General features: G+C 45.7%; 1 protein-coding gene across 1 annotated transcript in view; it reads left to right on the top strand.

The window, feature by feature from the left end:
* The window catches only part of LOC146042986 (putative glutamate receptor), a 62,561-nt gene that overhangs the window by 30,808 nt on the left and 8,031 nt on the right, over positions 1-23,722 (top strand). The window contains exons 5-10 of the mRNA XM_083163321.1: positions 1,956-2,006; positions 3,265-3,447; positions 4,522-4,748; positions 12,309-12,406; positions 20,817-21,037; positions 23,204-23,429. Of these exons, the coding sequence (XP_083019447.1) occupies positions 1,956-2,006; positions 3,265-3,447; positions 4,522-4,748; positions 12,309-12,406; positions 20,817-21,037; positions 23,204-23,429 (1,006 nt within the window). The remainder of the gene's footprint in view (positions 1-1,955; positions 2,007-3,264; positions 3,448-4,521; positions 4,749-12,308; positions 12,407-20,816; positions 21,038-23,203; positions 23,430-23,722) is intronic.

Below are 23,722 nucleotides of genomic sequence, written 5' to 3'. Positions count from 1 at the left end.
CCCATAGGCTTCTATGGGGTTATGTCAGCTAGAGCTGGCGTAACCCTGCAGCAAATCCCACTGGGAGGGGCTTTAGTGTATATTTAAATATGCGGTAATAACCCAGAAAACGGGGGTTTTAGAGCATTTATTTTTAAGTACATCCCGCAACTTGTCTGCCGAAGCAGGGGGGTTAAACCCCCCCTCTGGGGATCCCTGTCCAAAGCCTAGTACTTATGTGCTGGGTCTCCCTGAATGGTCTGCGGCAGTGCACACGTGTGAGATCTCACTACTCACATTAGGGTTTCTTTTTTCTGGTTGATTCGCAAGGCTGCGAATTAGCAGCATTGCGAGTCCACCAAACCCCGCCTTGTGGATGGTGGCCTGGCATTTGTTCACAGGCTCAGCCTGCGGAGGAACCCCCACATCTTCCGATGGTTGTCAACCACCGAATAATGTGGAAGGCACACCCACATCTAAGGTTGCTCAGTTACAGAGGTTGGACTTCAGCACATTCCAAAATTCAAAGAGGGGGGGTCACATCAACTGCCAGTGAGTCCAGGACAGTGATGTGTGAGGTGGCAGTAGGTGTGGCTCCCCTTTTTGAATATTGCTCTGTGCTGCAGCCTCACATCTGCAACTGTCACTGTCAGGGAAGTCCAGGAACAGAGCATTTTGTACCTAATGGAATGGGTCATGTTGGAGGGTATGCAGAGGATAGGGCAACAACACTTGTAGCTGTCAATATCGATAGCTGCACGTGTCACAATGGTCAGTGCCATTTCTCCCCCATAATGACAATTAATACGTCTACTCCATCGTTCTATATTTAGCATTTCTGAGAACTGCTGGAGCCGCCATGACAGTATTTTTCATATGACCATTTTCTGATATATACAGACCTACTTTATGTATAGAAATACATTTTATGCGGGATTGGGAATGTATGAATAAAATATGATAATGATACACCGGATAGCTTTTGTTGTACGAGTAATATATACGGAAAACAACACGTGTGACATATTATGTCACATATTATTCACGAGATTGAGTACAATTATAATTTACAGCTTTGCTTAGACAATTTGCTTTCAAACAGCTGCAAAGTCTCCAAGTAGATGTGAAGATTGGCAGGATGAACGTCTCCTCCCGAGCGTGGGGAAAATCTGTATCTTGCTGAATTTCTTTCAAATACTGTATACAGAAAATGCTGATCCACACGAAAAGCTGGATATTTAATAAATATACATAAAAAGTCGGATCCATATTAAATACATAACAAAGCAGAATCCATAACGAATTAATAATACACTATACACAGAATAAATTAATAATACACTATACAGAATACACTAGGGACCTTATTCTGGTTCAAATAAGGGTTATAAATGTCGGGATTTTGTCCTTGTCTGTATTTTGACCCATTCGGGATTTTGACCCTGTCGGGATTTCGACTGTCGGGATTTCATACCAAATCCGATGGAATAACATCCACACAATCCTATACACTACAGTAAAATATAGGGCCAAATGTACAGTAATAGGGTGAGAGTTTCAGAAAGTGAGAGATTTTGGGAGAGTTTTCCCATGTTTTTTAAAGCAGCAATCAATTACATGGCAAAATCAACCTGGTTTTGCCATGTAACTGATTGCTGCTTTAAAAAACATGGGAAAACTCTCCCAAAATCTCTCACTTTCTGAAACTCTCACCCTATTACATTTGGCCCATAGTGTTCCCTTTTTCTAACGCCTGACACGTTGTTTTACATGGATGGATTAAATATCGAACAAACCGCACAGAACAGTGAATGTACAGCTATTCCTAGAGGGGATTACAGCTCTGATAGCAATTTCTGTCACATCTTTTAATGCCAAGACTTGATTTTATCTTTATCTACTCTTTATCTTTGTGTTGGCTGGTTCTGGATCGAGGTCTTTGGAAGCCATGTAAAATATAACCTTTTATGTTACAGGAAAGAGTGAAGCGTCAGATTCCTCGCACCCTGAAAGTCACCACTATCTTGGTAGAGTATTTGCTGCTAATATGATTTCTCCCTTGTAATTTGTAAGCAGAAATAAATAAATGAAATTATTAGGTCTTGCTTTAGAAAGTGATCATTACACTTGTGTAAATATTTGAAGATTGTGGGTAAATACTTTTTACTATTACTTTCGTTATTCTAACCATTATAAAATTTGATATATTTGTATATTAAAACAAAAAATTACAATAAAATGATGATGGCTCCTTGTAGCTGGAGTATTTTTCGATGTTAACAGTTCACAGACGTAGCATACTCAACGCGTTTCGTCTCACAAGAGACTTCATCAGGGGTAAATAATTCTCTTTAAAGTTACTACCTTAAAGGTCTGGATTTATATTATCCTTAAATGAAACTGATGTAAGTCTTCATTATTGGATAAAGTTGCTTTTAGATGGCTACCTTCAGGGGCGGATTGGGCCGCGGGGAAACTGGTCGATTTCCCGGTGGGCCGGACCACCTTTGTGTGCTATACCCCCATGGCCGGGCCGCCACTTCCCCCTCCTGGGCCGCTGCCTTGCTGTCCTGCCCAAACAAAATATGGCTGGCCGTGGCTTTGACCAGTTTGACGATGGGCGTGGCTGCCCGCCGGTCGCTCATGGATGTCAGCACGTCACCGGCTACGTCAGCTTCAGCATATGGTGCCGGCTAGCAGGGCACCGAAGCAGGGTAAGCAGTGGAACCACCTCGCTGCCCCCCCCCCCCCCCCGGGTCACTAGAACTGCAAAACCCCCCCGGTCACTATTCACTGCTGGTCACCAGAACCCCCCGCAACCGAAGCAGGCTAAGCAGCGGCACCACCTCCCCCCCCCCAGGTCGCTAGCACTGCAATCCGGTCACTGGTCCTGGTCACTGGTCACTAGCACAAACCACCACCCCTCCGCCCCCGGGCTGCTTCAAAACTTTTCCCGGGCTGGATCTCTTCACCGATCCGCCCCGGACTACCTTCATATTATTATTATTTGGAGAATTTAAAGAACTCATGTCTCATATAGATCTTGAAAATGGAAACAATTGGAGAGAGGGAAATTTCCGTCCTGGTGATATAAATCCAGCTCCCTTAGAATGTACAGTATATGGTATTGGGTTAGGGCAAGCATAAAGTGCATGTGTCCTCCAGTGCGTCCAGTTCACAGTGCCAGTGCCCTCTCTCCAATTGTGTCCATTGTATTTGTGATATATTTTTTTTCTGTTGTATTATTCAATAATACAGTGACACTTTGGTATTTGTGCAAAATAGGAGCAGCCCTTTGCTATGCTGACTGAGTCAGGGGAATTGGAAGGGTACTGTGTGGACCTTCTCTCCGAACTTGCTAAATCCTTGCAGTTTAACTACACATTGCACGTAGTGAAAGATGGACGTTACGGTGCCAAAGACCAGAATGGCGTTTGGAATGGGATGATTGGAGAGATCATTAGGAAGGTAAAACGTTATATGTGGTGTCTGTTGTCGCTGTATATAGCAATATGCTATGAAAATGATGCAGGACAGCTATTTTAACCTTCTATAAATATGTATGTTTATGTATTTTGAAAGTAATTAATGTAATGGGAGCAGCCTGTGACATCACAGGGTCTTTGTCCACGCTAGTACAGGCTGCTCACTCGGCTGTCAGTGAGCAGTGGCAGAGAGAGGACAACGCTGGAGGAGGTATGTATGTGAGAATGTAATTAGAGTGTAAAATGGGTTATATTCAAGTTTTACGGTACTGGTTGTGTGTCTCTTAATTTCCAGGTGAACTATGAGACCCAGCGGGCACACTAATGCCCCCCATGCTGGGTCTTGTTGTTCTCCTGTAACTATAAAGCAATGAGATTTTATTGATTTTTTTACACTTATCAGCACAGTCCCCACCGCCCAGGGGGGTCTGGGACAGCACCGTACTTCAGCCCTGGATGGGGGACCTCCCATTAATAGTGGGTTCCGACTCCCCCAGGGAGTCCGTCCAGGGCTGACCAGCCACGGTGCTCATGGTATGACGGGGACCTTGTGTATAAAGTTTCCCCTAGCTGTGGTATGACACTGCTGGCTGTTGGAAGCCGGTGCTGGTTCCAAAATACGAGGGACCCCCAGTTTTTTGCCCACCAGCTGTGGTAAGACACCGCTGGCTGTTGGAGGCTGGTGCTGGTTCCAAAATACGAGGGACCCCCAGTTTTTTGCTGCCCCAATGAGCTCGGGGCTGGTTATGGGTCTGTGAAACTCGCCAGGCTGGACCTGGTCTATTTGTTTTGCATATTTTGGTCATTTTAAGGGTGCGTACCCTATTACATTTGCAATATTGATGTTATACAACTGGATACAATTTTGAATGTGCAATTTTATAGACTGGTCAAAAAATATTACCACAATTTGCAAATTACTACATGTGCGATTTTTGGTAAACGTGCGATTTGTGCCATTTTTTTACCTAAAAATCGCACCCTATTACATTTCTCACAATTAATAACACAAAAAAGGATAATAATGAACTATATTTTCTGCGTGTGTCTCTTCCAGGAAGCTGACTTGGCAGTGGCGCCTTTAACAATTACGGCAGCCAGAACGAATGTGGTGTCCTTCACGAAGCCATTCATACAGACTGGAATCGGTATACTGATGAAGAAGAATAAGGCCGCTGAGAATTCTTACCTATTCGCTTTCTTACATCCCTTCAGTAAAGAACTGTGGATAGGAATCATAATAGCTTACGTGATTACAACCATCTGTATCTTTCTTGTCGGAAGGTAAGGATTAATCAGAGCACATGAAACATTTAAGGGCAGATAAATGAATGTATTTAGTCTTATATTCAGTGCAGAACCAGGGCCGGTGCAAGGCACCGGAGCGCCCCAGGCGAGTCGGGGTGGGGGCGCCCCAGTGCCGGGGGGAGGGAGGGGGGGTGGTACCTGTGTAAAAAAATTGCTGCCCCGGAATCCCTGCAGTGCTGGGGCGGTCAGGGGTGTCCGTGCCGTAGGGGTACCTGCGGCGCCGTCATGTGTATAAAGCTGGCTGCGGCCGGCGGGGTCCCTGTAGTGAATAGCAAATAACTAGCCGCAGCCAGCTTTATACACATGACGGCGCCGCAGGTACCCCTACGCCACAGACACCCCTGACCGCCCCAGCACTGCAGGGACGCCGGGGCAGCAATTTTTTTACACAGTTCGCTGGGGGTGAGGGGCGAACTGCCGCCCTCCAGGTGCCGGCGCCCCAGGCAAATGCCTAGAGCTGCCTAGTGGTGGCACCGGCCCTGTGCAGAACGCATGTTTTGTACTAGCGATGTCCACTAAGACAGTGCTTGCTGATATTACACAACTCAAATACAGGTTCCTCACAGTATGCGGGATGTACTACAGGTTCCTTACAATATGTGAGATGTACTACAGGTTCCTTACAATATGCGGGATGTACTACAGGTTCCTTACAGTATGCGGGGTGTACTACAGGTTCCTTACAATATGCGGGATGTACTAACTGGAAAATGCTGTAAAAACTAGTTTTTCAAGGTTTTAGTGCATTTCCTTTATTTGCTAAGCCTCGGATGCCGTGGAGGGTAACGCTAGCAAAAGCTTGCATTACCCTATGGGTTTCTTTCCGCATTGGTGCTGTCAGAGGGATGCGATCATATCCCTCCCAGCATCCTCCGTGGCTGCTTCATCACTCTGCAAACGTGCAGACAGACTCCCTGGCCATAAACCCAGAAATCCAGGGACCAGCAATCATCTCATAGGGAGAGCAGCCCTTTTCGATACAAATTGCATATATTAGTACATATGCAATTAGTATCAGCACAATAACTGGCGGGATGTACTAATTTTGGAATCAATAATATGCAATAAATATTTTATTTTTTTTAGACACTGATGCATTACATACTGTATGAGTGAATACACTGCACTCACCTACAGAGAGTAAATACACTGCGCTCACCTATATAGAGTGAATACACTGCGCTCACCTATATAGAGTGAATACACAGCGCTCACTATTAGTAATACAGTGAATGAATACACTGCGCTCACCTACAGAGTGAATACACTGAGCTCACTTTTAGTAATACAGAGAGTGAATACACTGCGCTCACTTTTAGTAATAGAGAGTGAATACACTGAGCTCACCTACAGAGAGTGAATACACTGAGCTCACCTACAGAGTAAATACACTGCGCTCACTTTTAGTAATACAGAAGGTGAATACACTGCGCTCACCTTTATTAATACAGAGAGTGAATACACTGCGCTCACCGTTAGTTATACATAGAGTGAATACAATGCACTCACCTTTAGCATACCTCCCAACTGTCACGATTTTAGAGGGACAGTCCCGATTTTCGGGTCCTGTCCCGCTGTCCCACCCGCGGCAGGCATTGTCCCGCTGCGGGGGGTGACAGTTGGGAGACCCCCAATCTAGTAGAATAGACGCTGTGCGCATGCGCACAGCGTCTATTCTCGTACGAAAATGAGGTCGCGGCTAATTAGCACAAGCCGCGCCCTCATTTGCATACGCCCCGCCCTCTTTTCGGGCGCTCGCGCAAGTGTCCCTACTTCACTCGGACACAGGTTGGGAGGTATGCCTTTAGTAATACAGAGAGTGAATACACTGCACTCACATACAGAGAGTGAATAAACTGCGCTCACCTACAGAGAGTGAATACACTGTGCTCACCTTTAGTAATATAGAGAGTGAATATAGAGAGTGAATACACTGCGCTCACCTACAGAGAGTGAATACACTGCGCTCACCTACAGAGAGTGAATACACTGCGCTCACTTTTAGTAATACAGAGAGTGAATACGCCGCGCTCACCTTTATTAATACAGAGAGTGAATACACTGTGCTCAGCTTTATTAATACAGAGAGTGAATACACTGCGCTCACGTTTAGTAATGCAGAGAGTGAATATGCTGCGTTCACCTACAGAGAGTGAATACACTGTGCCCACTTTTAGTAATGCAGAGAGTGAATAAACTGTGCTCACCTACAGAGAGTGAATACACTGCGCTCACCTACAAAGAGTGAATACACTGCGCTCACTTTTAGTAATACAGAGAGTGAATACACTGCGCTCACCTACAGAGTGAATACACTGCGCTCACCTACAGAGTGAATACACTGCTCTCACCTACAGAGTGAATACACTGCTCTCACCTACAGAGTGAATACACTGCTCTCACCTACAGAGTGAATACACTGCGCTCACCAACAGAGTAAATACACTGCGCTCACCTACAGAGTGAATACACTGCGCTCACCTACAGACAGTGAATACACGGCGCTCACCTACAGAGAGTGAATACACTGCGCTCACTTTTAGTAATGCGGAAAGTGAATACGCCGTGCTCACCTACAGAGAGTAAATACACAGGGCTCACCTACAGAGAGTGAATACACTGTGCTCACCTTTAGTAATAGAGAGTGAATACATTGCGCTCACCTACAGAGAGTGAATACACTGCGCTCACCTTTATTAATACAGAGAGTGAATACACTGCGCTCACCTTTATTAATACAGAGAGTGAATACACTGCGCTCACTTTTAGTAATGCAGAGTGAATACACTGTGCTCACCTACAGAGAGTGAATACACTGCGCTCACCTACAAAGAGTGAATACACTGCGCTCACTTTTAGTGATACAGAGAGTGAACACACTGCGCTCACCTTTATTAATACAGAGAGTGAATACACTGCGCTCACTTTTAGTAATGCAGAGAGTGAATACACTGTGCTCACCTACAGAGAGTGAATACACTGCGCTCACCTACAAAGAGTGAATACACTGCGCTCACTTTTAGTAATACAGAGAGTGAACACACTGCGCTCACCTTTATTAATACAGAGAGTGAATACACTGCGCTCACTTTTAGTAATGCAGAGAGTGAATACACTGTGCTCACCTACAGAGAGTGAACACACTGTGCTCACCTACAGAGAGGAGCTCACCTACAGAGAGTGAATACACTGTGCTCACTTTTAGTAATGCAGAGAGTGAATAAACTGCGCTCACCTACAGAGAATGAATACACTGCGCTCACCTACAGAGAGTGAATACACTGCGCTCACCTACAGAGAGTGAATACACTGCGCTCACCTACAGAGAGTGAATACACTGCGCTCACCTACAGAGAGTGAATACACTGCGCTCACCTATAGAGAGTGAATACACTGCGCTCACTTTTAGTAATGCAGAGAGTGAATACACCGCGCTCACCTACAGAGAGTTAATACACAGGGCTCACCTACAGAGAGTGAATACACTGTGCTCACCTTTAGTAATATAGAGAGTGAATACACTGCGCTCACCTACAGAGAGTGAATACACTGCGCTCACTTTTAGTAATACAGAGAGTGAATACACTGCGCTCACCTTTATTAATACAGAGAGTGAATACACTGCGCTCATCTACAGGGAGTGAATACACTGCGCTCACTTTTAGTAATGCAGAGAGTGAATATGCTGCGCTCACCTTTATTAATACAGAGAGTGAATACACTGTGCTCACCTTTATTAATACAGAGAGTGAATACACTGCGCTCACGTTTAGTAATGCAGAGAGTGAATATGCCGCGTTCACCTACAGAGAGTGAATACACTGTGCTCACTTTTAGTAATGCAGAGAGTGAATACACTGTGCTCACCTACAAAGAGTGAATACACTGCACTCACTTTTAGTAATACAGAGAGTGAATACACTGCACTCACTTTTAGTAATGCAGAGAGTGAATACACGGCGCTCACCTACAGACCGTGAATACACGGCGCTCACCTACAGAACGTGAATACACGGCGCTCACCTACAGAGAGTGAATACACTGCGCTCACCTACACACAGTGAATACACAGCGCTCACCTACAGAGAGTGAATACACTGTGCTCACTTTTAGTAATGCAGAGAGTGAATACACTGCTCTCACATACAGACCGTGAATACACGGCGCTCACCTACAGACCGTGAATACAAGGCGCTCACCTACAGAGAGTGAATACACTGCGCTCTCCTACAGAGAGTGAATACACAGGGCTCACCTACAGAGAGTGAATACACTGTGCTCACCTTTAGTAATATAGAGAGTGAATACACTGCGCTCACCTACAGAAAGTGAATACACTGCTCTCACTTTTATTAATACAGAGAGTGAACACACTGCGCTCACCTTTATTAATACAGAGAGTGAATACACTGCGCTCACTTTTAGTAATGCAGAGAGTGAATACACTGCGCTCACCTACAGACAGTGAATACACTGCGCTCACCTACAGAGAGTGAATACACTGCGCTCACTTTTAGTAATGCAGAGAGTGAATACACTGTGCTCACCTACAGAGAGTGAATACACTGCGCTCACTTTTAGTAATGCAGAGAGTGAATACACTGTGCTCACCTACAGAGAGTGATTACACTGCACTCACCTACAGAGAGTGAATACACTGCTCTCACTTTTAGTAATGCAGAGAGTGAATACACTGCGCTCACCTACAGAGAGTGAATACACTGCGCTCACCTACAGAGAGTGAATACACTGCGCTCACCTACAGAGAGTGAATACACTGCGCTCACCTACAGAGAGTGAATACACTGCGCTCACCTACAGAGAGTGAATACACTGCGCTCACCTACAGAGAGTGAATACACTGCGCTCACCTACAAAAAGTGAATACACTGCGCTCACTTTTAGTAATGCAGAGAGTGAATACACCGCGCTCACCTACAGAGAGTGAATACACAGGGCTCACCTACAGACAGTGAATACACTCTGCTCACCTTTAGTAATATAGAGAGTGAATACACTGCGCTCACCTACAGAGAGTGAATACACTGCGCTCACCTTTATTAATACAGAGAGTGAATACACTGCGCTCATCTACAGAGAGTGAATACACTGCGCTCACCTACAGAGAGTGAATACACTGCGCTCACTTTAGTAATGCAGAGAGTGAATACGCTGCGCTCACCTTTATTAATACAGAGAGTGAATACACTGCGCTCACGTTTAGTAATGCAGAGACTGAATATGCCGCGTTCACCTACAAAGAGTGAATACACTGCACTCACTTTTAGTAATACAGAGAGTGAATACACAGCGCTCACCTACAGAGAGTGAATACACTGCGCTCACCTATAGAGAGTGAATACACTGCGCTCACTTTTAGTAATGCAGAGAGTGAATACACTGCGCTCACCTACAGACAGTGAATACACGGCGCTCACCTACAGAGAGAGAATACACTGCGCTCACTTTTAGTAATGCAGAGAGTGAATATGCCGCGCTCACCTACAGAGAGTGAATACGCTGTGCTCACCTTTAGTAATATAGAGAGTGAATACACTGCGCTCACCTACAGAAAGTGAATACACTGCGCTCACTTTTATTAATACAGAGAGTGAATACACTGTGCTCACCTTTATTAATACAGAGAGTGAATACACTGCGCTCACTTTTAGTAATGCAGAGTGAATACACTGCGCTCACCTACAGAGAGTGAATACACTGCGCTCACTTTTAGTAATACAGAGAGTGAACACACTGCGCTCACCTTTATTAATACAGAGAGTGAATACACTGCGCTAACTTTTAGTAATGCAGAGAGTGAATACACTGCGCTCACCTACAGAGAGTGAATACACTGTGCTCACCTACAGAGAGTGAATACACTGCGCTCACCTACAGAGAGTGAATACACTGCGCTCACCTACAGAGAGTGAATACACTGCGCTCACCTACAGAGAGTGAATACACCGCGCTCACCTACAGAAAGTGAATACACCGCGCTCACCTACAGAGAGTGAATACACTGCGCTCACCTTTATTAATACAGAGAGTGAATACACTGCGCTCACCTTTATTAATATAGAGGGCATTATTCAATGTGAATACTGGCGACGTGCAGCGAATCCTGTTTAGGATTCGCTGCACATTCGCCACTGCTTGCTGCGTTCCGGAGCCTCGCCGGCTCCGGTATTCAATGAGTCAGGGGCTCGCTGCCCCTGACCGGCGAATTTGAGCTCCTGCGGCGGACGCCGCAGGGAGCCTGAGGACGGCGGCAGGCAGGGAGATGGAAGTCTCCCTGCCTGCCCCAGAACGTTTGTGGGGGGGAGGTGGGCTCCCCGGGTGCCAGGCAGCACAAACTGCTCCCCGGGGGTGCCAGCTGGGGACCGGGTATATTCACTACACCCGATCATGCATATGTAACGATCGGGTGAAGTGAATATATGAATATCTAATGAGCGGCTCGGCTCCGGCCCCCTGCTGGCTGGTCTGTGTAAAAAAAAATATATATATATATATATATATTTTTTTTTTATTAAATATATATTCATGTGCTTACAGCACATGAATAAAAATAGCATGCCCCTCCTCAGAATAAAATTCCAGATTTTTTGACACCAATTGTAAAAAACAAAACACTATTTTAAAAGTTCACCTTCCACTTCACCATAAAAAGATAGCGATTGCTACTCGGTGAATCATGGCGAATATAACCTTGAAATGTATTCGCCATCTGGTCATTGAATATGGTGATTCACCATTTTAGACAGAAATTCGCCTTACACCGAATCAGCCTCATTGAATACCGCCCAGAGAGTGAATACACTGCGCTCACCTACAGAGAGTGAATACACTGCGCTCACCTTTTTTAATACAGAGAGTGAATACACTGCGCTCACCTTTATTAATACAGAGAGTGAATACAATGCGCTCACCTACAGAGAGTGAATACACTGCGCTCACCTACAGAGAGTGAATACACTGCGCTCACTTTTAGTAATGCAGAGAGTGAATATGCAGGAGTTCACCTACAGAGAGTGAATACACTGTGCTCACTTTTAGTAATGCAGAGAGTGAATGCACTGTGCTCACCTACAGAGAGTGAATACACTGCGCTCACCTACAAAGAGTGAATACACTGCGCTTACTTTTTGTAATACAGAGAGTGAATACACTGCGCTCACCTTTATTAATACAGAGAGTGAATACACTGCACTCACCTACAGAGTGTGAATACACTGCACTCACCTTTAATAATACAGAGAGTGAATACACTGCGCTCACCTTTATTAATACAGAGAGTGAATACACTGCGCTCACCTACAGAGAGTGAATACGCCACGCTCACCTTTAGTAATACAGAGAGTGAATACACTGCGCTCACCTTTTGTAATATTTCTTTAATTACTTTATCCTTCACAGACTTACATGTATTGCCAGTGTGGTATTAGAGTACTATATTAATACACACATACATACAAACATAAAATACATTTCTGTATTAGCACACAAATGAAAGTGAATACATTTTTTTATCAGGTTAAGTCCTTGGGAGTGGTCCGATCCCTCCAGTGAACAGAATCAATACACATTTTTGAACAGTCTTTGGTTTGGTGTTGGGGCGTTTACATTGCAAGGTAAGGCTCTGCATGGCCCTCATTAAGGTAAGGCTCTGCATGGCTCTCATTAAGGTAAGGCTCTGCATGGCTCTCATTAAGGTAAGGCTCTGCATTGCTCTCATTAAGGTAAGGCTCTGCATGGCCCTCATTAAGGTAAGGCTCTGCATGGCTATCATTAAGGTAAGGCTCTGCATGGCTCTCATTAAGGTAAGGCTCTGCATGGCCCTCATTAAGGTAAGGCTCTGCATTGCTCTCATTAAGGTAAGGCTCTGCATGGCCCTCATTAAGGTAAGGCTCTGCATGGCTATCATTAAGGTAAGGCTCTGCATGGCTCTCATTAAGGTAAGGCTCTGCATGGCCCTCATTAAGGTAAGGCTCTGCATGGCTATCATTAAGGTAAGGCTCTGCATGGCTCTCATTAAGGTAAGGCTCTGCATGGCTCTCATTAAGGTAAGGCTCTGCATGGCAATCGTTAACCACCATGGCTCTAAGTTTGTGGAGTTTGTATATCCTCTGTGTAACTGCATGGGTTTCCTCTGGGTACTCTGGTATCCTCACACTAGATGGGCCATGTGGTTATTACCATTAAATTCTATGTTTCCAACATTAAGGTAAGGCACTGGAGGAACTTGTGATCGGTGGGCCCACATGAAAAATAAATTGTTTTGGGCCCCTCCCACCCCACGTTCGTAATATGCCACATGGCACGGAGTGACCGGACACCCATCACCCCTTAACTCCGCCAACCTGAATTCATACCTCACAACTTTTAGCTCTACAAGAAGGCTGCTGTGGGTTATTTCATAGACACAAATATATAAAATAACAAAATGATTTTTATTTATAATTTGTTGTTTCTCCAATAAATAGGATAAAAATAGCAATATATCTTGTATGTATATATATATATATATATATATATATGTATATATATATATATATATATATGTGTGTGTGTTTGGTGGTTTTAATTTAAGTCTCTCTGAGTGCCACCCACCAAACACCTATATCAGAGGAATTGACGTTCCAGGAGAGGGCACCTGAGCACGGGGTGTCAGGGATCAGGACAAATGTTTATTGGTGGTAACACTCCTGCGCCTTCAGTGTTTAAAGTATATAGTGACAATCCCTAATTATTTCTTATATGTGCGTACCAAAAATAATGAAAATTTTCCCTCATCGCTGTGTCTTTCCCATCAGACTTACTCGTAGGAGCGTATATTGGGGAAAAGTTTCAGTAGTATATTAATAATGTGCACTCGATTAAAAGTAACTTTGTGCCAATTTACACACTTTCAGTGAAGTGAGATAGACATACAACGCCACCTTGTGGACACTGCTGCTGTAAAACCAGTGGTCACCCGTCACAGTGAATAGGAAAATATATGAAAATAAACTCACAGTGAGATTAATCATATCTGGGTGAACTTCCCATCAGGTGCCATCCAGGAACCCTTAAAACCAAAAAAATCTCCCAGCCATGGAAAAGCTCATAGCGTGATATTGTTTTTTAAAATAAATTTATTTAAAACAATACCCGCATAAAACGATAGCAGTAAAAATGGACCCGTACAATAGCATAAAAATAGTCAAGCTTATCTGATTTGATGCCAGCGGGAATGGAGAGCTAAATAGTACCCGACCGTTTTTGTGCCTTTCTCCTATATTGTTGGACTTCCTCAGGGGTTGGAGATGAGGTGACATAAATTGGGGGGGTGTGTGTGGGCAGGGTAGTGTGGATTAATTAACAGCCATCCGGAAATGTGATTTGTGCAGCGCGGGGCTCCCGGGATGTCATGGCATCCTTCAAGAAACATTTCTGTGTGGATTATGTTAACTGGGCATGCACAGGCGCTCCGCGATCCCACGAGAGTCCCCTCGCTCCATAGTATCTCACACAGTAGTGTGTAGTGCAATCACTGCAGTGATCCCGCGGGAGTTCCATCCCGCCTGCGCATGATCTCCACAGTATCTCACACAGTAGTGTGTAGTACGCTCACTGCAGTGATCCCGCGGGAGTTCCATCCCGCCTGCGCATGATCTCCACAGTATCTCACACAGTAGTGTGTAGTGCGCTCACTGCAGTGATCCCGTGGGAGTTCCATCCCGCCTGCACATGATCTCCACAGTATCTCACACAGTAGTGTGTAGTGCGCTCACTGCAGTGATCCCGCGGGAGTTCCATCCCGCCTGCGCATGATCTCCACAGTATCTCACACAGTAGTGTGTAGTGCACTCACTGCAGTGATCCTGTGGGAGTTCCATCCCGCCTGCGCATGATCTCCACAGTATCTCACACAGTAGTGTGTAGTGCGCTCACTGCAGTGATCCTGTGGGAGTTCCATCGCGCCTGCACATGATCTCCACAGTATCTCACAGAGTAGTGTGTAGTGCGCTCACTGCAGTGATCCCGCGGGAGTTCCATCCCGCCTGCACATGATCTCCACAGTATCTCACACAGTAGCGTGTAGTGCGCTCACTGCAGTGATCCCGCGGGAGTTCCATCCCGCCTGCACATGATCTCCACAGTATCTCACACAGTAGTGTGTAGTGCGCTCACTGCAGTGATCCTGTGGGAGTTCCATCGCGCCTGCACATGATCTCCACAGTATCTCACACAGTAGTGTGTAGTGCGCTCACTGCAGTGATCCCGCGGGAGTTACATCCCGCCTGCACATGATCTCCACAGTATCTCACACAGTAGTGTGTAGTGCACTCACTGCAGTGATCCCGCGGGAGTTCCATCCCGCCTGCACATGATCTCCACAGTATCTCACACAGTAGTGTGTAGTGCGCTCACTGCAATGATCCTGTGGGAGTTCCATCGCGCCTGCACATGATCTCCACAGTATCTCACACAGTAGTGTGTAGTGCGCTCACTGCAGTGATCCTGTGGGAGTTCCATCCCACCTGCACATGATCTCCACAGTATCTCACACAGTAGTGTGTAGTGCGCTCACTGCAGTGATCCCGCGGGAGTTCCATCCCGCCTGCACATGATGTCCACAGTATCTCACACAGTAGTGTGTAGTGCACTCACTGCAGTGATCCCGCGGGAGTTCCATCGCACCTGCGCATGATCTCCACAGTATCTCACACAGTAGTGTGTAGTGCGCTCACTGCAGTGATCCCGCGGGAGTTCCATCGCGCCTGCGCATGATTTCCACAGTATCTCACAGAGTAGTGTGTAGTGCGCTCACTGCAGTGATCCCGCGGGAGTTCCATCGCGCCTGCGCATGATGTCCACAGTATCTCACACAGTAGTATGTAGTGCGCTCACTGCAGTGATCCCGCGGGAGTTCCATCGCGCCTGTGCATGATGTCCACAGTATCTCACACAGTAGTGTGTAGTGCGCTCACTGCAGTGATCCTGTGGGAGTTCCATCCCGCCTGCACATGATCTCCACAGTATCTCACACAGTAGTGTGTAGTGCGCTCACTGCAGTGATCCCGCGGGAGTTCCATCGCGCCTGCACATGATCTCCACAGTATCTCACACAGTAGTGTGTAGTGCGCTCACTGCAGTGATCCTGCGGGAGTTCCATCGTGCCTGCGCATGATCTCCACAGTATCTCACACAGTAGCGTGTAGTGCGCTCACTGCAGTGATCCCGCGGGAGTTCCATCGCGCCTGCGCATGATCTCCACAGTATCTCACACAGTAGCGTGTAGTGCGCTCACTGCAGTGATCCCGCGGGAGTTCCATCGCGCCTGCGCATGATCTCCACAGTATCTCACACAGTAGTGTGTAGTGCGCTCACTGCAGTGATCCCGTGGGAGTTCCATCGCGCCTGCACATGATCTCCACAGTATCTCACACAGTAGTGTGTAGTGCGCTCACTGCAGTGATCCTGTGGGAGTTCCATCGCGCCTGCGCATGATCTCCACAGTACCTCACACAGTAGTGTGCTCACTGCAGTGATCCCGCGGGAGTTCCATCGCGCCTGCACATGATCTCCACAATATCTCACACAGTAGTGTGTAGTGCGCTCACTGCAGTGATCCTGTGGGAGTTCCATCCCGCCTGCGCATGATCTCCACAGTATCTCACACAGTAGTGTGCAGTGCGCTCACTGCAGTGATCCCACGGGAGTTCCATCGCGCCTGCGCATGATCTCCACAGTATCTCACACAGTAGGGTGTAGTGCGCTCACTGCAGTGATCCCGCGGGAGTTCCATCCCGCCTGCGCATGATCTCCACAGTATCTCACACAGTAGCGTGTAGTGCGCTCACTGCAGTGATCCCGCGGGAGTTCCATCCCGCCTGCGCATGATGTCCACAGTATCTCACACAGTAGTATGTAGTGCGCTCACTGCAGTGATCCCGCGGGAGTTCCATCGCGCCTGCGCATGATGTCCACAGTATCTCACACAGTAGTGTGTAGTGCGCTTACTGCAGTGATCCTGTGGGAGTTCCATCCCGCCTGCACATGATCTCCACAGTATCTCACACAGTAGTGTGTAGTGCGCTCACTGCAGTGATCCTGTGGGAGTTCCATCGCGCCTGCACATGATCTCCACAGTATCTCACACAGTAGTGTGTAGTGCGCTCACTGCAGTGATCCCGCGGGAGTTCCATCGCGCCTGCGCATGATCTCCACAGTATCTCACACAGTAGTGTGTAGTGCGCTCACTGCAGTGATCCTCCGGGAGTTCCATCGTGCCTGCGCATGATCTCCACAGTATCTCACACAGTAGCGTGTAGTGCGCTCACTGCAGTGATCCCGCGGGAGTTCCATCGCGCCTGCGCATGATCTCCACAGTATCTCACACAGTAGTGTGTAGTGCGCTCACTGCAGTGATCCCGTGGGAGTTCCATCGCGCCTGCGCATGATCTCCACAGTATCTCACACAGTAGTGTGTAGTGCGCTCACTGCAGTGATCCTGTGGGAGTTCCATCGCGCCTGCGCATGATCTCCACAGTACCTCACACAGTAGTGTGCTCACTGCAGTGATCCCGCGGGAGTTCCATCGCGCCTGCACATGATCTCCACAGTATCTCACACAGTAGTGTGTAGTGCACTCACTGCAGTGATCCTGTGGGAGTTCCATCGCGCCTGCGCATGATTTCCACAGTATCTCACACAGTAGTGTGTAGTGCGCTCACTGCAGTGATCCCGCGGGAGTTCCATCCCGCCTGCGCATGATCTCCACAGTATCTCACACAGTAGTGTGTAGTGCGCTCACTGCAGTGATCCCGCGGGAGTTCCATCGCGCCTGCGCATGATCTCCACAGTATCTCACACAGTAGTGTGTAGTGCACTCACTGCAGTGATCCTGCGGGAGTTCCATCGCGCATGTGTGTGATTCTTGTGATGTGTCTGTGTTGCTACCACTGCTGTAAAGTGGCTATTCACTGAAGGCAAAGGCGTCTTACCACCCATAAACATATATATACAGACACCTATCACAAACTGATGCAGAGTAACAGATAAGCATAAATTGTCTTTTTTTTTTACTATACGAGTCCATTCTATCTATTTTTATGTATTTATGTGTGTTATTAAATGTTTATACAAATGGTATCACACTATCAAGTTACTGTGTGCTTTTATATACATCACTCCGTAAACCGTAGAATCAGCTTTTAACCACATGGTGGCAGCAGAGCACTATTTCTGCACTACCATTTGCAGCACTGGAAGCACCTTAATATACGTGTATATATTAGTATACACTGCTTTGCACAAAGTCACTTTATATAAAAGTACTGACACTCCATCCTTTATACCTACCACATCATTCACGAGTGTACCAATTGACGACCCTGGATCACACCAGGAGGAAGCACCGTACCAGAGATACCGTTACATGCCGTGCCTTTATCATTCAGTCGGAACGTATTTAGAACACCCGTTTAAGGATTTTTATATCACTTACACACTTTTACACTGAAGGCGCAAAGTTGAACATTGATGAACATTTACTATAACTCCGTCAGAAAACGGAAAACCCAGAGAACTGTTTGCAACCATATGTTTATTATGTAGTGTAGTACGATAGTGTTTATTTTAATATGTTACATGTATGGTTTATACATGTACACACATTGGGTGATAGTTTGATATACACTGGTCTATTTTATTATGATACTATTATTCTTAAGGTTGCAGCGCTCTCTAGGAATAATAGTATAATAATATGTTATAAACTTTATAAGTCTATGGGCAGTACTCAATGACTTTATTCGGCATGTACAGCGAATCCTGTTTAGGAGTAGGGCTTCCGGGGACACAGGCAGCACAAGCTGCCCCCCGGGAGAGCTGGCAGGGGACACGAGTAGGGAGCCGCTGCACTGGTCCCACTCATGCATATGTAATGAGCGGGACCAATGTGCAGTGAATATATAATGAGCGGCTCCCCGCCCCCTTCTGGCAAATGTGTAAAAAGAAAAAAAATGTAAAAGTTAAATATATATTCATGTGCTGAAAGCACATAAATAAAAATAGCATGCCCCGTCACAAAATAAAATTACTGATTTTTTTTACACCAAAAAAACCTTTATTTTAAAAGTACACATTCCAGTCAGTTCACCTTAAAAAGATGTCGAATGCAAAACAGTGAATCACAGCGAAAATTACGGTGAAAGCAGTTCTCCATCCTAGCATTGAATACACTCTCGGCAAATCCCCAGTGAAAACCCCATTGAAATACACCAGCGAATTGCAGCGAGCATGAAACGGAGAACTGGCCGGCATTCCCTGTTCGCTTTCAGCGAGCAGTGATTGTTGAATAGGGTGCATGAGATTTTCAGTGAAAAGATTCACCGCAAGGAGTGAAAACAGCCCGATTCGCCGAACAAAACGGTGAATCGGGAGCATTGAATACTGGCCAATGAGTGGTGGATCATAATTACAGTAGTCCCAGAGGAATATTACATACTGTACTATGGGGTCTATTCAATGAGTGAAAAAAGTTAAAAATTTAGACATTCAAGTTGCCCATGGCAACCGATCAGCTTGAAAGTAACATATATCAAGTGCATTCTATCAAATGAAATGTAGCGGCTGCTCGGCTGCCATGTGCAGCTTCTCCACTGATACAGACCTCCACTCTTTTCACTGCTCCATTAAAAGACCCCTATACTATTCTTTGTATGTCAGTTCCAGGTAAATTAGTATAACCCTCTAAATACAATATCATTTCCTGTTATAATCAATAGACAGAAAGTAATCTCAGTATAGCATGTAGTTCAGTTCATGGTATGACGGTATTTCAGCAAAGGTTTCAGAGTTCACTCTTCCTTGCTGCAATAGCTGCTGCGGTGGCATAACAATAGCCCCGCGGTGGCAGGGAGGCGCTGTATAGGTGTGGGCACCGGGGTCTGAGGGGCTATGTAATGCCACTGCCGCCTGCCGGGAGCTCACCTGCTTCCCTGCCCCTCCTGGCTTCTGCTTGTCATCTAAATGGACCATCACAAAATATTAACTGTGGGGGGGGGGGGGTTGCCGCCGAAATTAGGCGGGGGGGGGGGGGCTAATTTTTTAGTTTTAAGTTGAAGCAGCACTGGCCCTCTTAGGTAAATGACTACTTTGCATCCTGTTATGACATTAAAGCTCACGGGTCAGTATGTCAGCAGTGGTCCTTTTGCTGACGCGTTTCGCTCCTTGCAGGGAGCTTTTACAAGGAGTAGAACAAGGAAACTTGTATGTTGCTCAGACAAAACCAGGAAAAGATTGAGGAGTGAATGTAGACAGACCACACCCATGACTGAATAGAAGAGAAATACATATACTGTAGGTGCAAGATGTTAAAGATTCAGGAAAGAATCATATGAGGAATACAACAAACTACGCTACGCAGACTTCAGTGCTAAAGTGTTCTAGTAAAAGTTATTACAGTAATTACCACACATTGTTGTTATAGCTACTGTAACCCATAACAACCAATTAAACAGGGTCTTTCATTATTCATTCAGCTACTGAACTTGTCATCTGATTGGCTTCTAGAACATCATTGCTTTTTGCAGCATATTCTTAATAAGGCCGCAGTTGATGTAACTAATGCAGTGGTTCCCAAACTGTGCACCTAGGCACCCTAGGGTGCTGCGAGACCCTTGCAGGAGTGTCTAAAATAAAAATGATTTATGGTCAAAGTTATAGGCAAAACCAGTGCTCGTGGCTGCCAATTATAAAATAGGCGGACAATTAGAACAACAACAACTCTGTTACCCACATAACCAAACTTAAGGGTGGCAGGTAGGCACAATTTACATAAGTTCATTTAATATATGTTTTAATTGATCAATAAAAAACTTATGGACTAGGGGTGCCATGAAAAAACACTGATGCTCCAGGGCTCCGTGATTCACGAACGTTTGGGAACCACTCAACTAATATATTTACAAAACAGCAACAAAGGGTTAATGGTTTACAACACAAAATTGTATAATTATCATATATCCTTTTTTCATTTTTTTACTTCCGTAGGTGTTGAACCTCTGCCAAAATCTCTGTCTGCCCGAATAATTGCTGTAATTTGGTGGCTGTTTTCCATTACCCTGCTGGCTGCGTATATCGCCAGCTTCGCTTCGTACCTCAACAACAGCACAGAACAAGCGCCTAATATTCAGACATTTGACGACTTGTTGAAGCAAAATAAAATCGAGTTTGGAACATTGTCCAGTTCCTCTACTTTTAATTTCTTTAAGGTAATTTTGCGCAAAATTGAATTTCTATTTTGTAGATTCAGAAACACTATACAACAAAATAGAGTTTTATAAAGTGAAATTTTGAGATAGGTTGAAGATAAGATGCGGCTAATGTTTTACCCCTTTTACACCGAAAATCCTGGATCCGACCTGGCGTTTGGAAGAAGGATCCAAGCCGGGTCGGATCCGGGATTTACACCGTTTACACTGCGGTGCCCACCCGCAGTGTAGACGGAGGCGGCGCTTGGAGATGACATCATCTCCAAGCGCCGGGACCGCGGTCATCCCTGCTGGGACCGCCGATCGCCGTGCTGGGGGCAAACCAGCACCAAGGTAAGCTGCACCCCCACATTTGTCGTCCATTCACCTCCTCTGCTGCCGCCGCTGCTGTCTGCAGAGTATAGCAGACAGCAGCACAGGCTGTCTGTGCCCCCCGTCCAACCTGCGGACTCTGCGGTCCACAGGTTGCACATCCACCATTGATGTAAATGAGAGCCGTGTTCTAGCCAGGTCAGGACCTGGGTAGAAGTCCCGTGTAAAGGGACACGGCGTGACCCATTTACACCGCCGCTGACCCGCCGAAGACCCAGGGTTTTGCGGCGGTGTAAAAGGGGTCAGCATAATAAATCCAGACAATGGATTTGTGTGCAGTGTGTTTATGCAACCCAGTGAATGCAACTCAAAACACGGTCAAAAGGACTAGACCAGGCAAGTCCAAACTGTGGCCCTCCAGCTGTTGTGAAACTACACATCCCAGCATGCCTTGTCATAGTTTTAGCATTCCTTAATAGCAAAACTGTGGCAAGGCATGATGGGGCTTGTAGTTTCGCAACAGCTAGAGGGCCAGAGTTTGGACGTGCCTTGACTAAACTATTTATTGCCATGCAGAGTAACGCACACACTATGGGCGCAGGGGGTTGGCCCTGTAGCAGCTATAGCTCTTACTATAGGGAAAATGTGTAAACCAATAGCAGCGCTAAACAAATAAAAACAAATCTAACAATTGGTTTAATTTCACAGATTTCATAAACTTTAGAATTCAGATTTCATAAACTATAGATATATTGTATAAGACCCAAAAAACACATATCTGTACTTAACGAGTGGCTCATTAATATGGTGAGTCTGTTTGTCCGATTGTTTTCTCACGTGTGCGAAGTATCTGACCCATTAGCTGGGTCTGTATACCCAGTCACATTTAGACCAAACCACTACCTTTGAGAAAGCTGCACATACAGCGAAACGTGTCAGCTGAGAATCTACATCTGCAAATCTACTCCAGACCCAGCACACACACACACACACACATACACAAACCCATCTTTTGTCTGAACCAGCCATTACTTCCTTACTGGGAGACTCTGATCGAAACACCTTTTGCCAAACATACCATCACAGCGGCCTAACACGTCTCAGGAGCAGTGGAACCACAACCTTACTTCCTCTGGTAAAGTAAGGACAAAACTACTGCTGGTCCATAACATCTACCATAAATGAGGACCGGATCCTGCTCCATCCTCAGGCGGATGATAACTATCTTTGTTGCTTATCACGACTCTCAGAGACCGCTACATTCCCAGAAGGCAGAATAGGAACGGGCTCACCATATTGGGTGCAAATTGGGGGGACAATCATTAAGTGAAGATTTTTTTTTTTTTTATGTAAGTTTGATTTACGTTTATTTTTTATAACGTTTGTGAAATCCGAGAAATCAATCCAATTGTTAAATTTGTTTTTATCCGTTGAGCCCTTGTTTTACACATTTTTCACTATAGTATAAATACAGGTGTAACTACCCTGTTTCCCTACCAGCTTCCCTACTTGTTTAGCGCCTCCTAGGATCACCCCATATTGGTATCCAATCTTTTCCATAGCTCTAACTATGCTACCATCAGAAAGTTACACCTCCCAACTACCTGTGTACTGGAACACTTACTTGGGTTCATGGTTACCAGGGCAGACAGTGGAAGTAGGCCTCATTCTAGCTGCATATTGATTTATTTAGGCAGTCATTAGATTCTGCAGCTACTGAGGATTAAGGGAATGTTAATAGTTTCCGCAATTGTGCTGCATTGCTCTAAATTATTTTATGCATTCTAAAAGTTCAGCATTTTTTGCAATTTAAACCCTATAAAAAATGTCTTCATGTTGTGCTCTTTCTTTCAGTACTCTACTAACCCAACATTCCAAAAGATATATGAGTACATGGACAAAAGAAAAGATCGCGTTATGGTGAATTCTTTTGCTGAAGGGATAAAACGAGTGAAGGAGTCCAACTATGCCTTCCTGGGAGAATCCATTAGTCAGGACTATGTGGTGGCCAAACACTGCGACCTTGTTCGTGCCCCGGAAGTGATTGCAGGCAGAGGATACGGCATTGCTGCCTCAACAGGTATATTGGTCTCATTTACAGCGTATATAGTAAATGCGATATGATCTAGAATTCCTCATAATCATATTGTCCTAGCTCGCAGATGTGGAAAGTTGAATGTGATACATCACGTCACTGGGCGGTATTATTCAATGCCACCGGTGAGGGGGTTTGTGTGGAGAGGATGGCTTGTTTTCTCTGAGGATCCTCGCCATCAATCCTACTCGCCGTCCGCTCACCGTATTCAACGTTCCAAGCAAATCCTCTTCCCTTAAATGACAAGTTTCACCACAAATGCAGCAAGTCCGCTGTAT

This window comes from Crinia signifera, chromosome 19, assembly GCF_055691185.1.
Source record: "Crinia signifera chromosome 19, ASM5569118v1, whole genome shotgun sequence".
In the NCBI taxonomy this organism is placed as follows: Eukaryota; Metazoa; Chordata; class Amphibia; order Anura; family Myobatrachidae; genus Crinia; species Crinia signifera.
This window is presented reverse-complemented; position numbering and strand designations above follow the sequence as displayed.